General features: G+C 29.3%; 2 protein-coding genes across 3 annotated transcripts; one reads left to right on the plus strand and one right to left on the minus strand.

The window, feature by feature from the left end:
• The first annotated feature begins 1,849 nt into the window (after window positions 1-1,849).
• LOC114423222 (leucine-rich repeat extensin-like protein 6) lies at window positions 1,850-3,604 on the plus strand. Its single transcript, XM_028389893.1, has one exon. The coding sequence runs from the start codon at window positions 1,929-1,931 to the stop codon at window positions 3,261-3,263; it is 1,335 nt and encodes a 444-aa protein (XP_028245694.1). The 5' UTR covers window positions 1,850-1,928; the 3' UTR covers window positions 3,264-3,604.
• A 3,771-nt stretch (window positions 3,605-7,375) lies between these two features.
• Window positions 7,376-10,528, minus strand: LOC114421168. 2 transcript variants are annotated; one of them, XM_028386990.1, is made up of 3 exons: window positions 9,746-10,528; window positions 8,003-8,688; window positions 7,376-7,894 (listed from the first exon to the last, which is right to left on the minus strand). In XM_028386990.1, the coding sequence occupies exons 1-2, from the start codon at window positions 10,354-10,356 to the stop codon at window positions 8,025-8,027; spliced, it is 1,275 nt and encodes a 424-aa protein (XP_028242791.1). In that variant the 5' UTR covers window positions 10,357-10,528; the 3' UTR covers window positions 7,376-7,894; window positions 8,003-8,024. The 2 variants fall into 2 exon arrangements, with proteins under 2 accessions (XP_028242791.1, XP_028242790.1); XM_028386989.1 differs by having other exon boundaries at window positions 7,376-8,688.
• Between the last annotated feature and the right edge of the window lie 7,394 nt (window positions 10,529-17,922).

The raw sequence follows: 17,922 nt of genomic DNA on the forward strand, positions 1-17,922 counted from the left end.
CTTTCAAATGAAAAAAGAAAAAAAGAACCGGACATGGTTTTCCTACAACACAGCCTGTCATATTTTTTGCTTTTTTATTCCCTGCAATATATATTAACCAAAGCTTTTAATCTTTATTGCTATCCCCATCTTTAATTAATTCAAATGGGAAGCGTAGCCGTAACATCAATGAAATATTGATGGCTATGTCTGCACAACATACCAGCTTTTCATTAAATGTATGAGCTAGTAAAGTAAATGTATCTATACACCCTATATTTTCTTAAAATAAGGTACACATTTTTATTTATGTAAGGTCATATATATTAAGAGTTGCACCCGCCAATGCATACATCAACTATTTTTTTTTTACAGGACATCAACTATTCTTCTAATTTAGTTTGATATGTTAAGTTTGAATAAATGTTCAGTAAAAAAAGTTTGAGTAAATGTAATTGTGTTGAAAATGAAAACAAAAAACCTTCACCGCTCATAATCATAATCATTGTTCATAAAATTAAGAAAATTTAAAAGTTTCTAAAACTGCAAATTGTTAATCACATTAATTTAACTATTATGTGAAACGTCTCACTTGATTTAGAGACAAAAATCACAACAAATAATAAGTTTAGAAACTTAAATAACACAATTGACAATTTTAAAAGATTTATTTATTATTTCTTTTGTTTTAGAACCCATTTGACAGCACTTAGAGAAAAGGGTGATTTATTCTGATCATTTTATCCATTTCAATTTTAATTAATTGTTCAATGTTACTTACGGTGCTCAAAATTTGAGTATTTATATGACTATAATTATCCCTAATAAACAATTAGATTATAAGTAAATATTATAATTATAATTAATTTTTAAATCATGAGTATAATTTGATATAGTTAATTATTGTTTTTAAAATATAGGTATATAAATAAACTAGCTGTATAATTAATTATGTAACAGCTTATATCTAAAATCAATTACATAAGTAGTTATTGATGAATAAAAATAAGTTATTTAAAATACTTATTTCTATAAAATTAATTATAATTTTATAATTATAACTATTTTTAGATAAAAATAAGGTATTTGAGAGAGGAACATAGTTGTTATATGGTTATACGCTGATAGTCTAAATTTTTTTATACATTCATCTAATCACAATTTATGATATATGATAAATTTGTTAATTTTTAAAATAATTATTTTAAAGTTAATCAAATGATAATTTGTAATTAAATGATAATTTAAAACTATACAGTTAATAAATAAACATTAACCTCTGATTAAACTACCGATAACCATAAAATTAATTATAATTTTATACCTACTTTTATAGAACTAATTGTATAAAACTAATTATAATTATACTTATTTTTTAAAACTAATTTTTTTTAGCATCCTAATGTTATATGATATATTGATGTGAGTAGTCGTAACCCGAAAGGTTATATTAAAAGGTCACGTATTATTAAAAAAAGTGATATTAAAATTGTCCATATATTTAAATTTATGCTCTTCATGACTTTAGATTTCTCATAATCTCACAGTGATAATTAATAGTAAGTGCAAATTTGTAATCATATTATTATTATTATTATTATTATTTACTAAATTTTTTGGTAAATTATTTAGTACAATTTAGAAACATTTCGAAATGTATTAAAGGGCTTAGCACATGATTGTATCCTAATTTTATTTTACTGGTAGTTGTTTGAGAGCCACAAATATTAATCCAACAGAAGTCAACATCGCCTGTGCTTATTTAAAGCTACAGCCGAAACGCATTTTATAATGTAAACACTAAATTTTTAGTAACACTTTTATTTTCACACCATTGACATTGAGAAACAAGAAAAAAGAAGAAGAAAGTGTGTAATAATAAAATAAGTAAAATAACAAACTTTATGTAACAATTTAAATGAGTTATTTATGTGTCATTCGAAAAGAAAATGGTGAATGAACAAAGAGCCCATTTATGTCTTCAATGTAGAAACTTGATTTGGACAAGCTCAAGAGCATTCCATCAGTGTCTTGAGCTCCAAATGGAGAACACCTGGATCCTGACTTTTCACCTTCTCCTCCTCCTGCTCCATCCAAATGCAGCAAAAGGGGCCATTGGTGTTGGTGTTGGTGTTGGTGGCAGAGGTGGCATAGGTGTTGGCATTGGCATTGGGGGCAGTGTTAACACCCCAGGGCCCTCTGGATCAAACCTCAAGAGTGCCTTCACAGCACTCCAGGCATGGAAATCTGCCATGACCGATGACCCATTGAAGATTCTGGATACTTGGGTTGGTCCCAATGTGTGTTCCTACAGAGGTGTCTTCTGTGCAAACTCTCAGGATGATAATGGAATTGTCACAACAGCAGCAACTGAGTCTTCTATTGTTGCAGGAATAGATCTCAACCATGCAAACCTCCAAGGGACCCTTGTCAAAGATCTCTCTTTGCTCTCTGACATCACTCTTTTCCATCTCAACAGTAACAGGTTTTCTGGCTCACTCCCTGACACATTCAGGGACCTCACTTCACTCCAAGAGTTGGACCTCAGCAACAACCAGCTCTCAGGCCCTTTCCCCATGGTCACTCTCTCCATGCCAAGCCTCATCTACTTGGACCTCAGATTCAACAACTTCTCAGGCCAACTTCCTGATCAACTCTTCAACAAGAAACTTGATGCTATATTCCTCAACAACAACAACTTTGGAGGTGAAATTCCAGACAGTTTGGGAAATTCACCTGCCTCAGTCATCAACTTGGCCAACAACAAGTTGAGTGGAAGCATCCCTTTCAGCTTTGGCTTCATGGGTTCAGGACTGAAGGAGATTCTCTTCCTTAACAACCAGTTAACAGGTTGCATTCCACAAGGAGTAGGGATCTTCACTGAGATGCAAGTTTTTGATGTGAGCTTCAACTCACTCATGGGCCATTTGCCTGACACTATGAGTTGCTTGCAAGACATAGAGGTTCTTAATTTGGCACATAACAAGCTTTCTGGGGAGTTATCCGATGTGGTATGCTCTTTGAGAAGCCTATTAAATCTAACTGTTGCTTACAACTTCTTCTCTGGGCTGAGCCAGGAATGTTCAAGGCTATTCAGTGTGGGGTTTGATTTCTCGGATAATTGTATTCCTGGAAGGGATATGCAAAGACCCCAACCGGACTGCTCTATAATCCCTGGTGGTAGTCTCAATTGTCTTAGAATTCCTACTCCAAAACCTCTTGTTTGCGCTGCTCTGGCTGCAACTTTGTCTAAGCACACAAATTCACGTTCCTTTTCTCCCTGATGCTGGGTGGCTACTACAGCTTGGTTAGTTGGTCGTGGCTTTTACATTAATTAATGCTGCTATCAATTTAATTCATATATAGTCACAGTCACAGCTTTCTGCTTATTTTATTCGATCTTCATGGATTCGGTATACTTGGCCCGCACGGATAAGATGTGCCTTGATTTGAGAAACTTCTATGATGGTGTTAACAAACAAGATAATTTATGTGTCTCGTGGCATGCTTGCTTGCTTCATTTGATTGCCACTGGTTTTTACTTTTAATTTAGATTGTGTATTCGCTATTCTGATTCTTTCCCCTCATAAATATGACAACGCCCTACTACTTCTTTGCTTGTGTTCATGTGTTGTGACTACTGAAACTTGACACCACATTTATGCTATAGGCTACTACTTAACCAAATTCACAAGTTACCTAAATTACGCAAGTGACGTCAATGCTTCTTTTACCTTGCCAAAAAAACATTGCCAGGAGTTGGCTTGTCAACATGCTACATGCATTTGGTTGTGCGCTCTAGCTATGTAACACAATTGACATTTAGACAGAAACTAATGCAAATAAAAATGAGAATAGATTTACATTTCAAAAGAAGTATCATTGATTCAGATAACTACTTAATAGCTTAAGTTGTATTGAGTGAAAAAAATCTGGTAAAGTTTAAGTCGTATCTCTAACATAACTAATGCCACTAAAATCTCTTGATGCTAATAACTAAATCCTACTTTAGCAGACGTAGTTTTCCCATAAACAGTTATCGAGGGCTTCTACAACTAATAGTCAAGAAAAAAAAAATCGATAGCAATGATCTTCATTCTTCATAACTGAAAATGTAATTTCACTGATAAGGAGTACAAGTTTTGAACTAGGATTTTGAAAGATCGTGTGACCACTTCATAACCGGACAAGCCATTATATTCATCCCCAAACCTCTCTTGAATAATCCGTATAGTCTTTGTTTTCATTAACAAGGAATTTCAAGTTATCATCCGTACATAGCAAGATGTGAAACAAGATACTAAGCATGATGAACATAAGCAAGAAAATTCATATAAACAAATGTGTTGGTTATGCTATTCGATGAATTCAGTTGAAGCAGATTGTGAATTTATGTTTTTTTTTCCTTCTTTGTGTTGAGCTGTTGAAGTTCCCCAGTATATGACAGATTCTTGAATACTTTTGTAGCGGTTCCCACACTTAATGCTCTACAGTCTACCGTATATTTAAATGGAAAAACTCGGTAAATAAAATGCATGTTTAACACAGATGTCATTTTCGTCACGAGTTGCCTTAATATATGTGAGAGTTATTCACACTATTTTTTTTTAGTATCAGACATTCTTTGCCAATGAAATTAATCTGCCAAACCAACTTATGCATGATCTCTCGTGGTCAAAAGGCATGCAAATCATTAAGACATTATTAGTTCTGGTTCCATTAATTAAGCTTGATGCTTTGCAGTAATCACATGAAGCTGGAGCTTATGGATTTTGAAAGCAGCAACATTCATGGGTTCCAAAATTCGACTAAAATTATGTTTGGCAAGAAATTAATGTCAGCTAACTTATAACCTATGTCACTAGCTTATAATAATAGCTCTTTTGGGATATGATAAAATGAAATTAAAGGGAAGTTAAATATTTGTTTTAATGATTACACTATTTTTATTATTAATAGATTACCTTTTACTATTATATTATTTATTTTAATTGTTAACTAAATATTTAAAATTAATTAATTAACCCAAATTTATAATTACCTAAAATATAATTTTATCTATGGTTTAACATGTGAAATTGAATTTGCGCCCTTTTTCCATTTTTAGGTTTGCTACGAGAAATTAAAAATAAAAAAAAATTGATTAACTAAAATTTGACAGAATAAAAATAGATTTTTTTTTACAAAAATAAAGAATTAAAATATGAAATAGTAGAGCAACCAAACATTCATTTATGCCATTAAAAATGAATAAATTAAAAAAAAAATATCTAGTGCTTGTTTGGGTTGGAGTGGAGAATTTATTTGAAGTTCAGAATTAATTTTAGATATATTTTTATATGTTTAATTTCACATTAAAAAAGAATTAAAAATTAATTTTAAATTGAAATAGAAATAGTTATGAATAAATACAAAATTTTATAATAAATTTTACTCTTAACTTAATTTGATAGTAAAACACATCATAAAATAAATTTTACCACCTTCCTTCCAAACACCTAATTAATTCTTAATAAAATTAGGATGGGTTTCGACTCTCGACCATGGAAACAACAATCGCCGCCAGCCATTCGCGCACACGAAACGTGGCAAGGCCCAACATTAACGGCCAGACCAAAAATCATCTCAGTAGTCAGCACTCAAGCGTGAATATTTTCGGCTGGAAAAAGAAAACTGTAGTTCATCAGCTCATATATAGATTCACGTTCATAAGTCAAAATTAAAATCATGTTAAAATATTAGTCAGTGTGATATATGAAAACTTTTAAATATTTAATTTTAGGTTAAGAAATTATTTTGGGATTTTAAATCAATTTTAAGCTAAACAAATTTAAAATCATTTTTAAATTAAATAATATATATATACTATTGTTTTTATTATAAAAATATTTAAATATAAATTACTTCAATTTAAAATTAATTTTTAACTAACATCAATTTAATAAAATTAATTATATTAACAAATAATTTTACAAACGCTTACTTAAACACATATTTAACCTCAGGGGACAAAATTGAAAACTTTTTACAACGCAAATGCTGAATATTCATGACAAAAGAATAACAAATTAGTAGGCCTTTTGCTGTTTGGCAAACTGTATGTTTTATTTTTTTTTATAAGAAACTTAAAATATCAATTAAAATATTTTAAAATAATAAAAAGTGTTTCCTAATAGATTCAAATAAAATTTTATATACATACATATTAAAAAATTAAATCAATAAATCAATATGAATGGTTAAATACAAAAAATAATTTTAAAGCATAAAAAATGTGAATATATATATATATACATAAGTATGGAGAAGCTAAAATTTGAGACAAACAAACTTTAATATAAAATAATTTGAGATTGTAAGTAATTGAGATGTAAGAATGACAAAACAAATTCAAGATAAATATGAATTTTTAAGAGTATGATTAGTTAAAAAAATAAAATAACTAATATTTTGAGAGTTAATAAAATAAAATAAATATTGAATTAATGTGTATAAAATATTAATCTTCAACAATTGATTAAAACACACTATTCACCAAAAATATGTTAAACAGTTCTGAACTAATATATCATAAGGATAAATAAAATATAAGGATTATCCATTAATAAAAATATATAAAAAAAACTATTTTATAATATAAGAATGAATGCAAAACCACTTTTGAGCAAACATAACACAAAATTTACTAAAATAATAATTTTAAAAAAAATACAACTAAGGTTATTAAACTTCAAAGCAATTATTTATATGACGTACTGGTTGATTAGTTATTGAATTTAACACTATACCAGAATTTATAACATATACATATTATATTCAACTAACTTAATTAAACGTCATCGGTAACATTCTATTAGTCTAAAGATATTTATGGATTAGATTAAATTAAATTTTAAATTTATATAATCGGATCCAGTTCTATTTAAATAATTATAAATTTTACATATTGATAAAAAAAATCTATAATATTAATTAAATATTTTTATTAAAAGTTTTTACATATATAAAAGAATTAACCAAAAGATTTAATATAATCGGATCCAATTCAATTCATTATTATTAAATTAAATTCATTTTTTTATTTATACTTTTTAAAAGTAGTAAATAAACCTTAAACTACATGTTTTTTTTAATTAAACTTATATATAAATTAATTCTTGATATTTAAAATTAAAAATATATATATTATCAAGTATTAAATAAATAATCATAAATTTATATATAATAGCATTGTCAAGATTTTTAATTTAATATTATAAAAATAATTTTCTTTAATAATTTAATATATTTTACATAATTCAATTAATATTAGAAACCTCTGATAAAAAAAATTTTAAAAAAAATCTGGTTAATTTTTTGTAATAAATAAACCAATACAAACCAAATAAGAATGATGTACAAAATAAATAAATAAATCATAATCATTGAATATCTAATAAGAGAATACATGGAACTATAATCAGATATTTAAACGAATATTTACAAACAGACATGTGCATTTAATCTTTTTGTACATTTCAAATCTTCCGTTGAGATCTATACACCCAATAACCGGACAATGTTGTTCAGCTGTTAAATCACACACACACCCCTAACGCAACCTGTTGAAAAAACCCAACTTGAAGGGACTATAGCAACTGCCTGCGATATCTTTATGCAACACTGTGATTAGCTACAAGGAAACAAACTGTAGAGGTAGGCCTAAGAACATTAACAACCCAAATCAATCGGCTAAAGCTTCAACTTCAAGCACTCACAGATGAAGGCAAAAAGAATGTTCAAGATATATGTGTGAGACAAAATCAGAAGGAGGGATGAAATTTTGGACTGCTCAAACCAAAACAACTCACTTCTACACTCTAGAGCAGCTAGGAACATATGCTACCATGTGACGGGTTGGAAGATAACCATGTCCCTTTAAAATGTAGTCAGAGGATCAGAATCCTTAAGTCGTGTAACATATGTTGAGAGTTACTAATCTCTTATATAAATGAATCTCAACTAGCAAGAAAAAGAACATTACCCAATTTTTCATTTGATGCAAGCTATGAAAAGGAATCCTGTTCATGATGGCAAAGCTCTTTTCTAAGTTTATGTGAGAAAAGTCTGCAAGCATCCATGCTAAGATCAATAGCAGCAGAGAGCGCAATGAAGAGAGCAGCATCAGCCATGCACGTGACATGCTGCGCCCCAACTTGCACAACAGGCTTGCTAACTTTGCCTTCACCATCCACAGTTGAACCCATCACAAAGCCTTCTTCCCCTGGCAACCTTGAACCCAATCCAGCATCCTTTATGACCTTGTAATCAATGCAGAACTGGCCACCCTTTTTGACACTCATTGTGCCTTCGGCAATGGGTATTCTATTGGCTGGTCCATTGTCAGAGAAAAGCTCAACCTTGTAGCCCAAGCCATCAACGGGACCTCTTTCTCGCCACGCCTCGAGACGACCCCATGGCTTCCAGCTACTCTCTGAGGCGCCGTTGGGGCGGAGAATGAGCCAGGCACCCGGGTTCGATCGGGACACGCGATCCGAGCCAGGGGATGGGACAAACGGTGTCACCATGGAGGCTGCAGCAACTGGTGAGCCAGAGAGATCATGAATCATTATCATCCAACCCTTTCTGTCCCTTCCTTGATGCTCTTTCTCACCTGTGGAGGATCTTCTCCACCCACTTCGATTCTTTGTAAAATCTGATGGAAGAGACCTGAGTTTTCAATTAGAGAAAAGTAAATTACTGTCATTCAACAAGATTGGATACCTAGTTCTGAAACATATAATAATTTCTCATTATGAAATAGAAAGAAAATGTAATAGGAAAAAAAGACAGAAATAGAAAGAAAAAAAAAAGAGCTGAAGGAGAAAAATGGGTGTATGTGTATATAATTATTGATTAACAAACATAATGAAATTGTCAAACAGTGATAGGATAATTAATCAACTTGTAATCAGTAAGATACAGTAACTGCTGCCTAGTTGCTGTCGCACGGGAAGGAATCCTAGGTATTAGGTAGTATATGTTTTCACTTTTCAAGTTTGGAAGATCTTAACTTATCTGCTTTACCGAACATGGGCATGCAGTAACAGTTAGTGGAAATTCCATTTATTAATTTATTGGCTCTAAAATGGAATTATTTAGTTGTAGTCTCGGATGTGAGCTTGCTTTTCACTTGAAAGGTAAAGGACCAAAAAAGTGTAAAGTATAACTGTATAAGCGAAAAGGAAAAGAAGTGCAAAATTAAATTTGAGTAGTGGATTCTTGAATTGCACGAAAAACTGCTAAGCCGGTAATTACGAAAAGAAAAGTCAATAAGAGAGTTTAGTTTAAAATCATGAGATAGATATTACTATGTTTCAAGTGGAGGAGGCAGTTAGTCTTCACTAAGTCGTCTCAATGAAGATTGTCTTTTGTTCGTAATCCTTAAGTTAATCGTCATAAAATTTGGCAAAACCAGAAGGGTTAAAAGATAAAAGCGATAGTATGTATTATCTTTTCAACAAAAAAAGAAAAGAAAAGTTTAAAGGCAACTTAATTGAAGCATGAAAATTGTAAAACTGGAACAGTATTCACGTGAAGGAAAGGTCAAAACTGTAACGTCAATTACCGTTTCCAAAACTGAAATTACGATCCAGCCAAAGGAAAACGACAGATGAGAAGGAAAATTGGGCAGCGGCAGTGTCAGTTTTCAACAGAAAAAAGAAAGAAAGAACATGAAAATGAATTTAGTTGAATAAGGCGTGGCCCAAGCAAAAAAGTGACTGACCGGGATCTGTAGTTGCGATCGGCGCTGAACTTGCAACTGAAAACGGGCTGTCTTATATTTCCCTGAATTTGGAAAACCACGGGGCTGCATTCCGGTTCACCTCCGAACTGAAAGACGAAGCGAGGGTCCGGTTCGGACCGGACAACGAGATGAAGCTGGGCGGAGGGTTTATTGTTATTGTGGGGCCCACCCCCACCGAGGTTGAGCCAGCCGTTGTGGAAGGTGTTGGCGCTGGAGCGAGAGAGGGCAGCGGGGAGGTTTATGGTGAGGTGGAGGCGGCCCAATAGCTTGGCACCGCGGACGCCGCAGGAGCGGCCCATTGGGCCGTTGTAGACGGAGAGAGTGAGGGTGAGGGGCTTGGAGGAGAGGCGGCGGAGTGCGGCGGGGTCGAGGTGGAAGGCGGGGGCGGAGGTGGTGGTGTCGGGGGAGGAGGCAGAGGAGGAGAGAGGGAGGATGGCGGTGTGAGAAGGGAAAGTGTTGATGCGGATTTTGCAGAAGCAGGGGGTGGTGGAAGGGTGGACGCCGGAGAGGGGTGGGGGTTTGGCCGGAGAGGAAGGGAGTTTGAGAGCGAGGGATTCCACAATGAGGCGAATGAAGGGGCAAGGATCCATGACTCAGATACTACAAATCTGCTTCGGGAACATCTACCTTTCTGGACTACAAATATGGCTGTTGGCTTCGCTTCGGGGTTAAAAACACCATCTTCTTTTTTTTTTTCTCTTTTCGCGGCAAAATCACTCTATCACACTAACTAGTATTTCTCGCATTCACACAATCAACCCACTCTTTGCGGTATATAAATTCTCTTTCATTTCTATGAATAAAAAATATATTTTGCTACCTGACATTGAAATTAAGAAGAATTATTTTAATAATGCCACCTTATCTTATATACACCTTCTTTAAATTAATTTTTTTATCCTTAAAATGAATTTTTATTTTGTTGAAATTGTAAATGATTAATTATATTTTATATTTTTAACTATATATCTATAATAGACGAAATAAATTAATAATTTAAAAAATAGTTTAGTTATAAAAAAATGAATACAAAATTTAAAATATATAATACTTAAATATTTTATAAAAATGTTTACCCATCCATATTTGGAGAGGCAGACGATCTATATTGTGCTAGAATCTGACTTTAGAATTGTAATAATACTACTATTATTTTTTCCTTCTCGTTTCTCATCATAATAATGCTACTATTATTTATTATTAGCGGAAACACCGTCGCGTATGTGTGTTTGTAAATTTATTATGTTAAATTTGATATTTTATATAATTTTTATTATGCTAAAATTAATATATTATATTCCAATGATGTGTATATTAGTTTGAGGTATTTTTTCTAATTTAATGTGTTTTTATTATGCTAATACATTTTTGTTGTGTTAAATTTAATATATTGTAATGATTTTTCCTATTATACGTTGTAACTACATAATAGTAGTAGAACTATTTAATTTATTAAAAATTAATTACTAAATGTGAACTTGGATGTTTTAAATAGGAATGAAAGGAATATACTTTTATGTTTCTACTATTTATCATCATTTATAATAAAAATTGTAAATAGATAATATAATAGTATTTATATGTTTTTTTCTAACTCAATAATTTCTATCACAAATATCTCATATCACTTTTCAAAATTTATTTTTCTATTGTTATTTTTTTCTTTATTTCATTATTTAATTCTTGATATTTTTTTCCTTTTTTATATTTAAAAACCTCATTTTTTTCTCATATTTTTAACAAAATAGCATAAATTACTAAATTATGTTAGGACACATGAAATTTTTTGATGAATTTGAACATGATTAATATTTTAAAGAAAAAATATTGAACCGTGAGATGTTTTATAATTTCTCATATTCAATTCATATTTTAACTATATATTTTTTTTATAAGTTTGTTGGATATGTTGTAAAATATTTATTGATTATTGATTAATATTATGTTTGTTTCTAATTTAGAGACATGATTCTTTTTATATGCTTAGACGTATTGTTCCAAACTAGTAAGATAACATAATTTAAATTCAAATACAATAAGAATATAGCATATATTGGTGTAACAATTTAAATTTAACTACAATGTCAATGTGACAGCTTGTGTAAATTTAAATAAGTGAATATCACACACAATAAATATGTACCACAATTTTTCAAATAAGATAAATAACTCAAATCAATAACTATTTTTTTTTTATCCTAGTTATCCTCTATCTTTGTTTTCCTTTTGTGTCAATTGTTTCCATATTTATAACACAACCGGTCTTTATTCTAGCATTATCAAAACAATGACATGACATATGACACATAACACATGACACATGTATGATCTTTGTTTTCTTTTTCTTTGTTCTACAAAAGGTAAATAGTATTTTTTTTAAAAACTGCAAACTACCTTTAAAAAAATTGCAAACTATGTAAACAAATTAAAACAATTCCTAATAAATGTAAAACTTTTGTAGAGATGATTGTACATTGTCAAAAGAAGAACATGACAACAAGAAAAGAGATAAAAATAATTATATAAAAAAGATATTAACACAAATTAAAAATTACTTGTCTTACCATCCAAAAAAAGAATGATAAAGTAGCGAGAAATCCAAAAAAAGAATGATAAAGTAGCGAGAAACTAGTGAATCACCAATATCCAATCCCTTTCCATTTGTTTTGCTAATTACTTTAGCACAAATCATTTTTGCTTGAAAACCACCAAAAATTGTAAAGACAATATTTTATACACATTTTTTTGTCATCCTCCTCGGTGCTCCTACAATAGGACTTCGCATCGTTCATCTCCATGCTACTGGAGTCTTCTTGTGCTGCCGCCATTCTGGCACGCTGCGCCAAAACTTACTTCAAATTGCAGTGTAAAATATTTGTTGTGGCTTTGTAAAAACTAAAAATATAGGTAGTTATTATGTTTTGAAGTAAACAGTTTATAATAAAGTGAGTACTTTCACGAGTCATTTATACAACACAGCTGATTACATGAATAAAAAAAATATAAACTTTAAAGGATAAAATAATCTTTATAAAAATGAAGACCAAAAAGTGATTACTAAAAGAGATATCCTTTATTTATTAGTATAAATTAGTAAGGCATGCAACCACAAATAAGGAATTAGTAAGATATTATAGAGAAGACGTGTCTGTTTTCTTAAGGTATTTTTTTTTTATTTCTTTTAGGATTTCTTAATGTATGTTATTTAGAAGGACTTTAGACCAAAAAAATTGGTCTGTGATTTTTTAAAGTTTTCAATTAAGAAAGGTATAAAATATTGTTTTTATCCTCGAACCGTTGTTGTGTAATTCATTAGCCTCTTCATTTAAAAAAATAGCATTGTATAAAGTATACACAAAATATCTTCTTTGTATTTAATAAAGTCTTTCATTAAACTACATTCTTTTATTTACAAGTTTTATTTCCATTGCATTACTTAAAGAATTTAAACTTAATTCCACTTGCATCGGTAATGTTGGATAGACAAAGGTCTATATTCTATATTGGTCTTCCCATTTTTCGTAAACTGATAGGATCGTTCTCCTTCTCATCATCGTCTCATTACTGTAAAATGATTTTTAAGTTTTATGCATTAAATAAGAAATGAAAATAAGTTTTTTGTTATAATAAAACAAAATTTTATTATAAATTTATTTTAATTAATTATTAATATTTAAAAATATATTTAATGATCCTTTATTAATATTTTTAATATATTGAATAAAATATCGTTTATAAAATTATATTCTCACTTGGGTAGTTTAGCATGGAGCAGCTCTTCCTATCCCAATTCCCAACCATATATTCACATGTTATCATTTTAAAATAAAACAGTTACATGTCTATTTCTACCTAAAGTTTTCTCTCACGTCATTCCGTTATGTTTGGATAATTAAGTGTCGGATAATAAAGAAAGAAAGAAAAAATTGTTTGGAGGAATAAAAAAGAAAAAGAAAAATTGCATCACTTGTTTAAATGAATGAAAAAGTAAAGGGAAATAAATGGACTATATATATATATATATATATATATATATATATATATATATATAAAATTATGATATTTTTTTAATTAAAAAATATTGATTCTGTTTTAAAAATATTTATTTGTTGTTTTTAAAGTAAATCTGTAGTATTTTCTTAAAAAATATATAAGCTACACCTCTTACGTGCTTTCCGTCCAAATTTATGGAGAGAGTGAGTGGAAATACTATATAGTGGGGTCTACAGATTTTTATAACTTCTCTTCCCTAATCCCTATAATAAAAAAAAAACAATATCTCTGTTGAATCCTTTCTTTCTAAATCTTCCCTTACCCAAAACAAACATAATTTTATTGAGATCAACCTTTAACATTTTAGCAGTAAAAAAACCCTTTAACATTTTAGACTAAAGTTTAATTTAATTATTATTCTATCTTTTTTTTTTTAGATTTATCATTCTATCTTGAATGTGTTCTAACTTATGAATACATTTTTTTTAATATCTACATTACTATGACATTTATATAATTTTATTTTGAAGATGAGATTCATATAATTACTTATTATCTTATAGTGGAAAAATTAGACCTCTTAAATAGTGATTGTATTACTGGCTTAAAGGCTTTTGCCATCTCATGAAATCTTAATTAATAAATTTTTTATTCATATGTGTATATTAATTTTCTATTTTATACATTAATTGTATCCGATAAGAAAACAAAAAAGTAAAATAGAAATTTATATTTAGTATGTTAATTTTTAAAAAATTATAATATTTTTGTTTTCTTAAAATGATTTAAAACATTTAAAAGAGTGTGTTTAATACTTTTTACCTTAATTAAAATTTTGAATTTAAGCAATATGTTCTTTTTAAACATTTTGAAAATCATAAACAAACCTTGATTACATCACTAATTCAGTAATTCCAAAACTATTCATCACATTACCCCTACAATACATATATAATTTGTCAATACACGTAGCTTAGGAATTTATTCATGTATTATTAATTTTTCTGTTAACCACGGCGCCAATGAATTCTTAACATAAGAGTTGTGTAAAGTGTAAACTAGTATTGAATATTAATTCTCAATTACCCATCCAATTCTAATAAGTTAAATTATCTCTAATTATTTTGCATAATCTTTTTTAACACCTACTTTTGTATCTGTTGAGAAAAGTTTATTCTCTCTTTATTTAATTGTGTGATAATATGATACTTTTTAAGAAATGAAGAAAATATTAAAAAATAATATAAAAGGAATTTTGTTTATTTTTTATTTTTTGTAGTTGATGACATTCTTTCTTTGATATCTGGTTAGATATGAGATCCGATGAGCCCAGCACAGCCTGGATCAATCATTTGCGCATTGTCACCTGTATGTGATTCTTAACTTATTTTTCGAGAGTCAAGTCACCCCGTGATTCTTCATTATCGACAGAACATCCATATAAATTAAAGAGTTGACGCAGCCAATTGAACAATGGTATTATTAAGATACACCAACCAAGTTCCACATATATGTATATATTTTTTTTTTCTTTTGTCAGGAGGGTACGAGAAAATGAGTCTAATCACATATTTTTCATTTTCATTTTAATTAGTTTAGAAATATAAATTTTAGAATATGATAAATCTTCTGATATTGTGCGAATAAACAAATACTCAAAGTTTAACAAAATATAAACAAGAAAGATATATAGCATCGGCAAATAAAGAAATTTGACTAAAATATATAAAAGAAAAAATGTAGAGGAAACTAAACTATTAGCTGAAATGAATGTCTTAAATTTTGGTGAAAGAAACAGAAAGTGTAAGTGCAGCCAGAGAAGCAGGTCTTCCTTCTTTGCAGTGACAACGGGATGACACCCTCAACCAAGCTGTTTTTGTCCCCACCCCGCCCACCTTTATTTCTTCTCTTACATTCATCACTTTCTTCTTAATCTTACCACAAACCAATCCACCAATTCAGATCCTGTATCTTCTATTCATTATTATTACTTTAAAATAAATTGCAGGCAACCTACTTTGCTCTTTCTCTTTTAATGAAATACAATATATTTTTTTTGTTTGAAAACTAAATTCTTTACTAGTCGATCTCCTAAAATAAATATCTTTACTAGTCAACAAAATTTAAAATAAAAATTGTACTCTACCTCAGACCCCAGGTAGTCAGCCTCAGCCAACCGATCAGTATCATATGCACACGTCTTTAGTGGGGCAATATGGGATGGTTATCAATAACGTAATCTTTATATATTATTATTATAAGGAGACTGTGCAACAAAAGCATAAGAAAGATCCTCTTAAAATCGGCTCACAAACGGATGACTTATCCAGCTATATAAACATTTATTATATTTGTTAATCACCCGACGTGAGATTTTCAACAGAGATAAATTATATTCAATTCATATAACACATTACATTCAAATATTGATTTTATTATTGGAATTAATTTCTTTTTAAGTAGATAGGAAATTGAATTAAATTTATCCAAACCAAAAAAAGAATTAGGATATTCTTCAAGTGAAACAAGTTATTGGCTTTCATTATTAGTTAAACCTAGGCTGAAGTGACGCATGTTAACTACTACTCATAATGTATCACGTATAATATGCATTGATTGACAGTCAAGCATGTCTTTAAGTTGTTAGGTAGTTGAATGAAATTCATCCAAATTAAACGACAAAGAATGAGAACATGATTGGATAAATTTTTAAGAAGAAAATAAGAAAGTAAAATAAATTAACTTTATAAGTTATAATCAGTTTATAAACATCAGTTCTGAAAAAAATAAATGGAAAATTCTATAAAAATTAACATGCATAAGTTGATTTAATTTATAAAAAAAATGATTAATTCATTTGACTTCTTTATTTTCTTCTATCGTTAATGTTTACAGAGAATTGATCGAAACAGAGGTAAATTATTAGCATGATTTACTAGTTTACATTGAAATCATTAATATTATGGTGTTAACATAACTCCCAGGTCCCAGCAGTCGAATTATTTGTGAAGAAAACCATTACATAAATTATATGTGGGTGTAATTAAAATTAAAATTAAGTTGATCTCTTTGTTTTGATGATTACTTTTGCACTTTGTGTTTTTGATTGAAGGCGAGCAGTGTGTTGCATTGCAAATAATTGTGGGGGCCTCTGTCACTGAGAATGGGGCAAGCGTGTTGTGTGGCTCTTTTCAGCGCTTTGTTAATTGTTTCCTTTTTACGCTACCAAAATATATGAATATCTTCATGCACACAATAACCCATCCCAAATTCATTTCCACCGTCCAGGTCACACTTTGCTGTAATGGGGTCGCCTTCATCACAAAAAATTCAATATAAATCAAGCACGAAACTAATGATAGTGTAAATATAATTATATTACAATAATTATCTTATAACATATAATAAATATTTTTTAATTGATTAATAATATAATAACTTTACATTGATGATGCATGTATATTGAACTCATAAATTTAATTCAATCAAAATTAATTAGTTTGGATTACTTATTTTTTATGTTAATCTAAAATGAACCAATCCAATAAGCTGGTTTGGTTTGAGTTGAGTTTAGTGTTTTTTTTTTTTTTTAAAAAATAGAACTTAGAAAATAAAAAACACATGAGTAATGAGTTTAATAAATTTTTTATTATCAATATTATTAATTGTGTAAATCAATTAATGTGTGATTATTTTAAGTTAATTTTAATTTTGACTTCAAGTTCAAGACTCGAGTATAGAAAAATATTGATATTCATAAATAATCATATTCAACTAAAACATATTTATCTTGGAGGATATATATGCAGACTGTAACAAAAAAAGAGACATGCACCGGCCATATAATAGTTTTATAATATTGTCAATCAATAAAAAAATGATTTTTTATATAATTTTTAAAATAATTATTATAAACATCAATAAATTTATCCTACATAATAATTAATAATTAATAATATATATTTCGATGTTATCTTATTAGTGCATACATTATTTATTCGAACCGTATCTTACTTTGTCTGTCTGGTTAACCAAATTAATATTCTTTAAAGATGAGTTTGAATTCAATGGAAATAATAATAAAACAACTTCACTAAACATAAAGAGTAAATAAAATGTGTGTTAACATTATAAAAATAATTAATATTATTATTTAATCATAA

The sequence above is a fragment of the Glycine soja genome, chromosome 8 (assembly GCF_004193775.1).
Source record: "Glycine soja cultivar W05 chromosome 8, ASM419377v2, whole genome shotgun sequence".
Taxonomy (NCBI): Eukaryota; Viridiplantae; Streptophyta; class Magnoliopsida; order Fabales; family Fabaceae; genus Glycine; species Glycine soja.

Excerpts from the sequence above, each read along its gene's own strand:
- LOC114423222 (XM_028389893.1), top strand. The coding sequence starts at position 1,929 with ATGGTGAATGAACAAAGAGCCCATTTATGTCTTCAATGTAGAAACTTG.
- LOC114421168 (XM_028386990.1), bottom strand. The coding sequence starts at position 10,356 with ATGGATCCTTGCCCCTTCATTCGCCTCATTGTGGAATCCCTCGCTCTC. Across the intron at positions 8,689-9,745 it reads GATCGCAACTACAGATCCCG|GTCTCTTCCATCAGATTTTA; the intron begins GTCAGTCACTTT and ends TTGAAAACTCAG.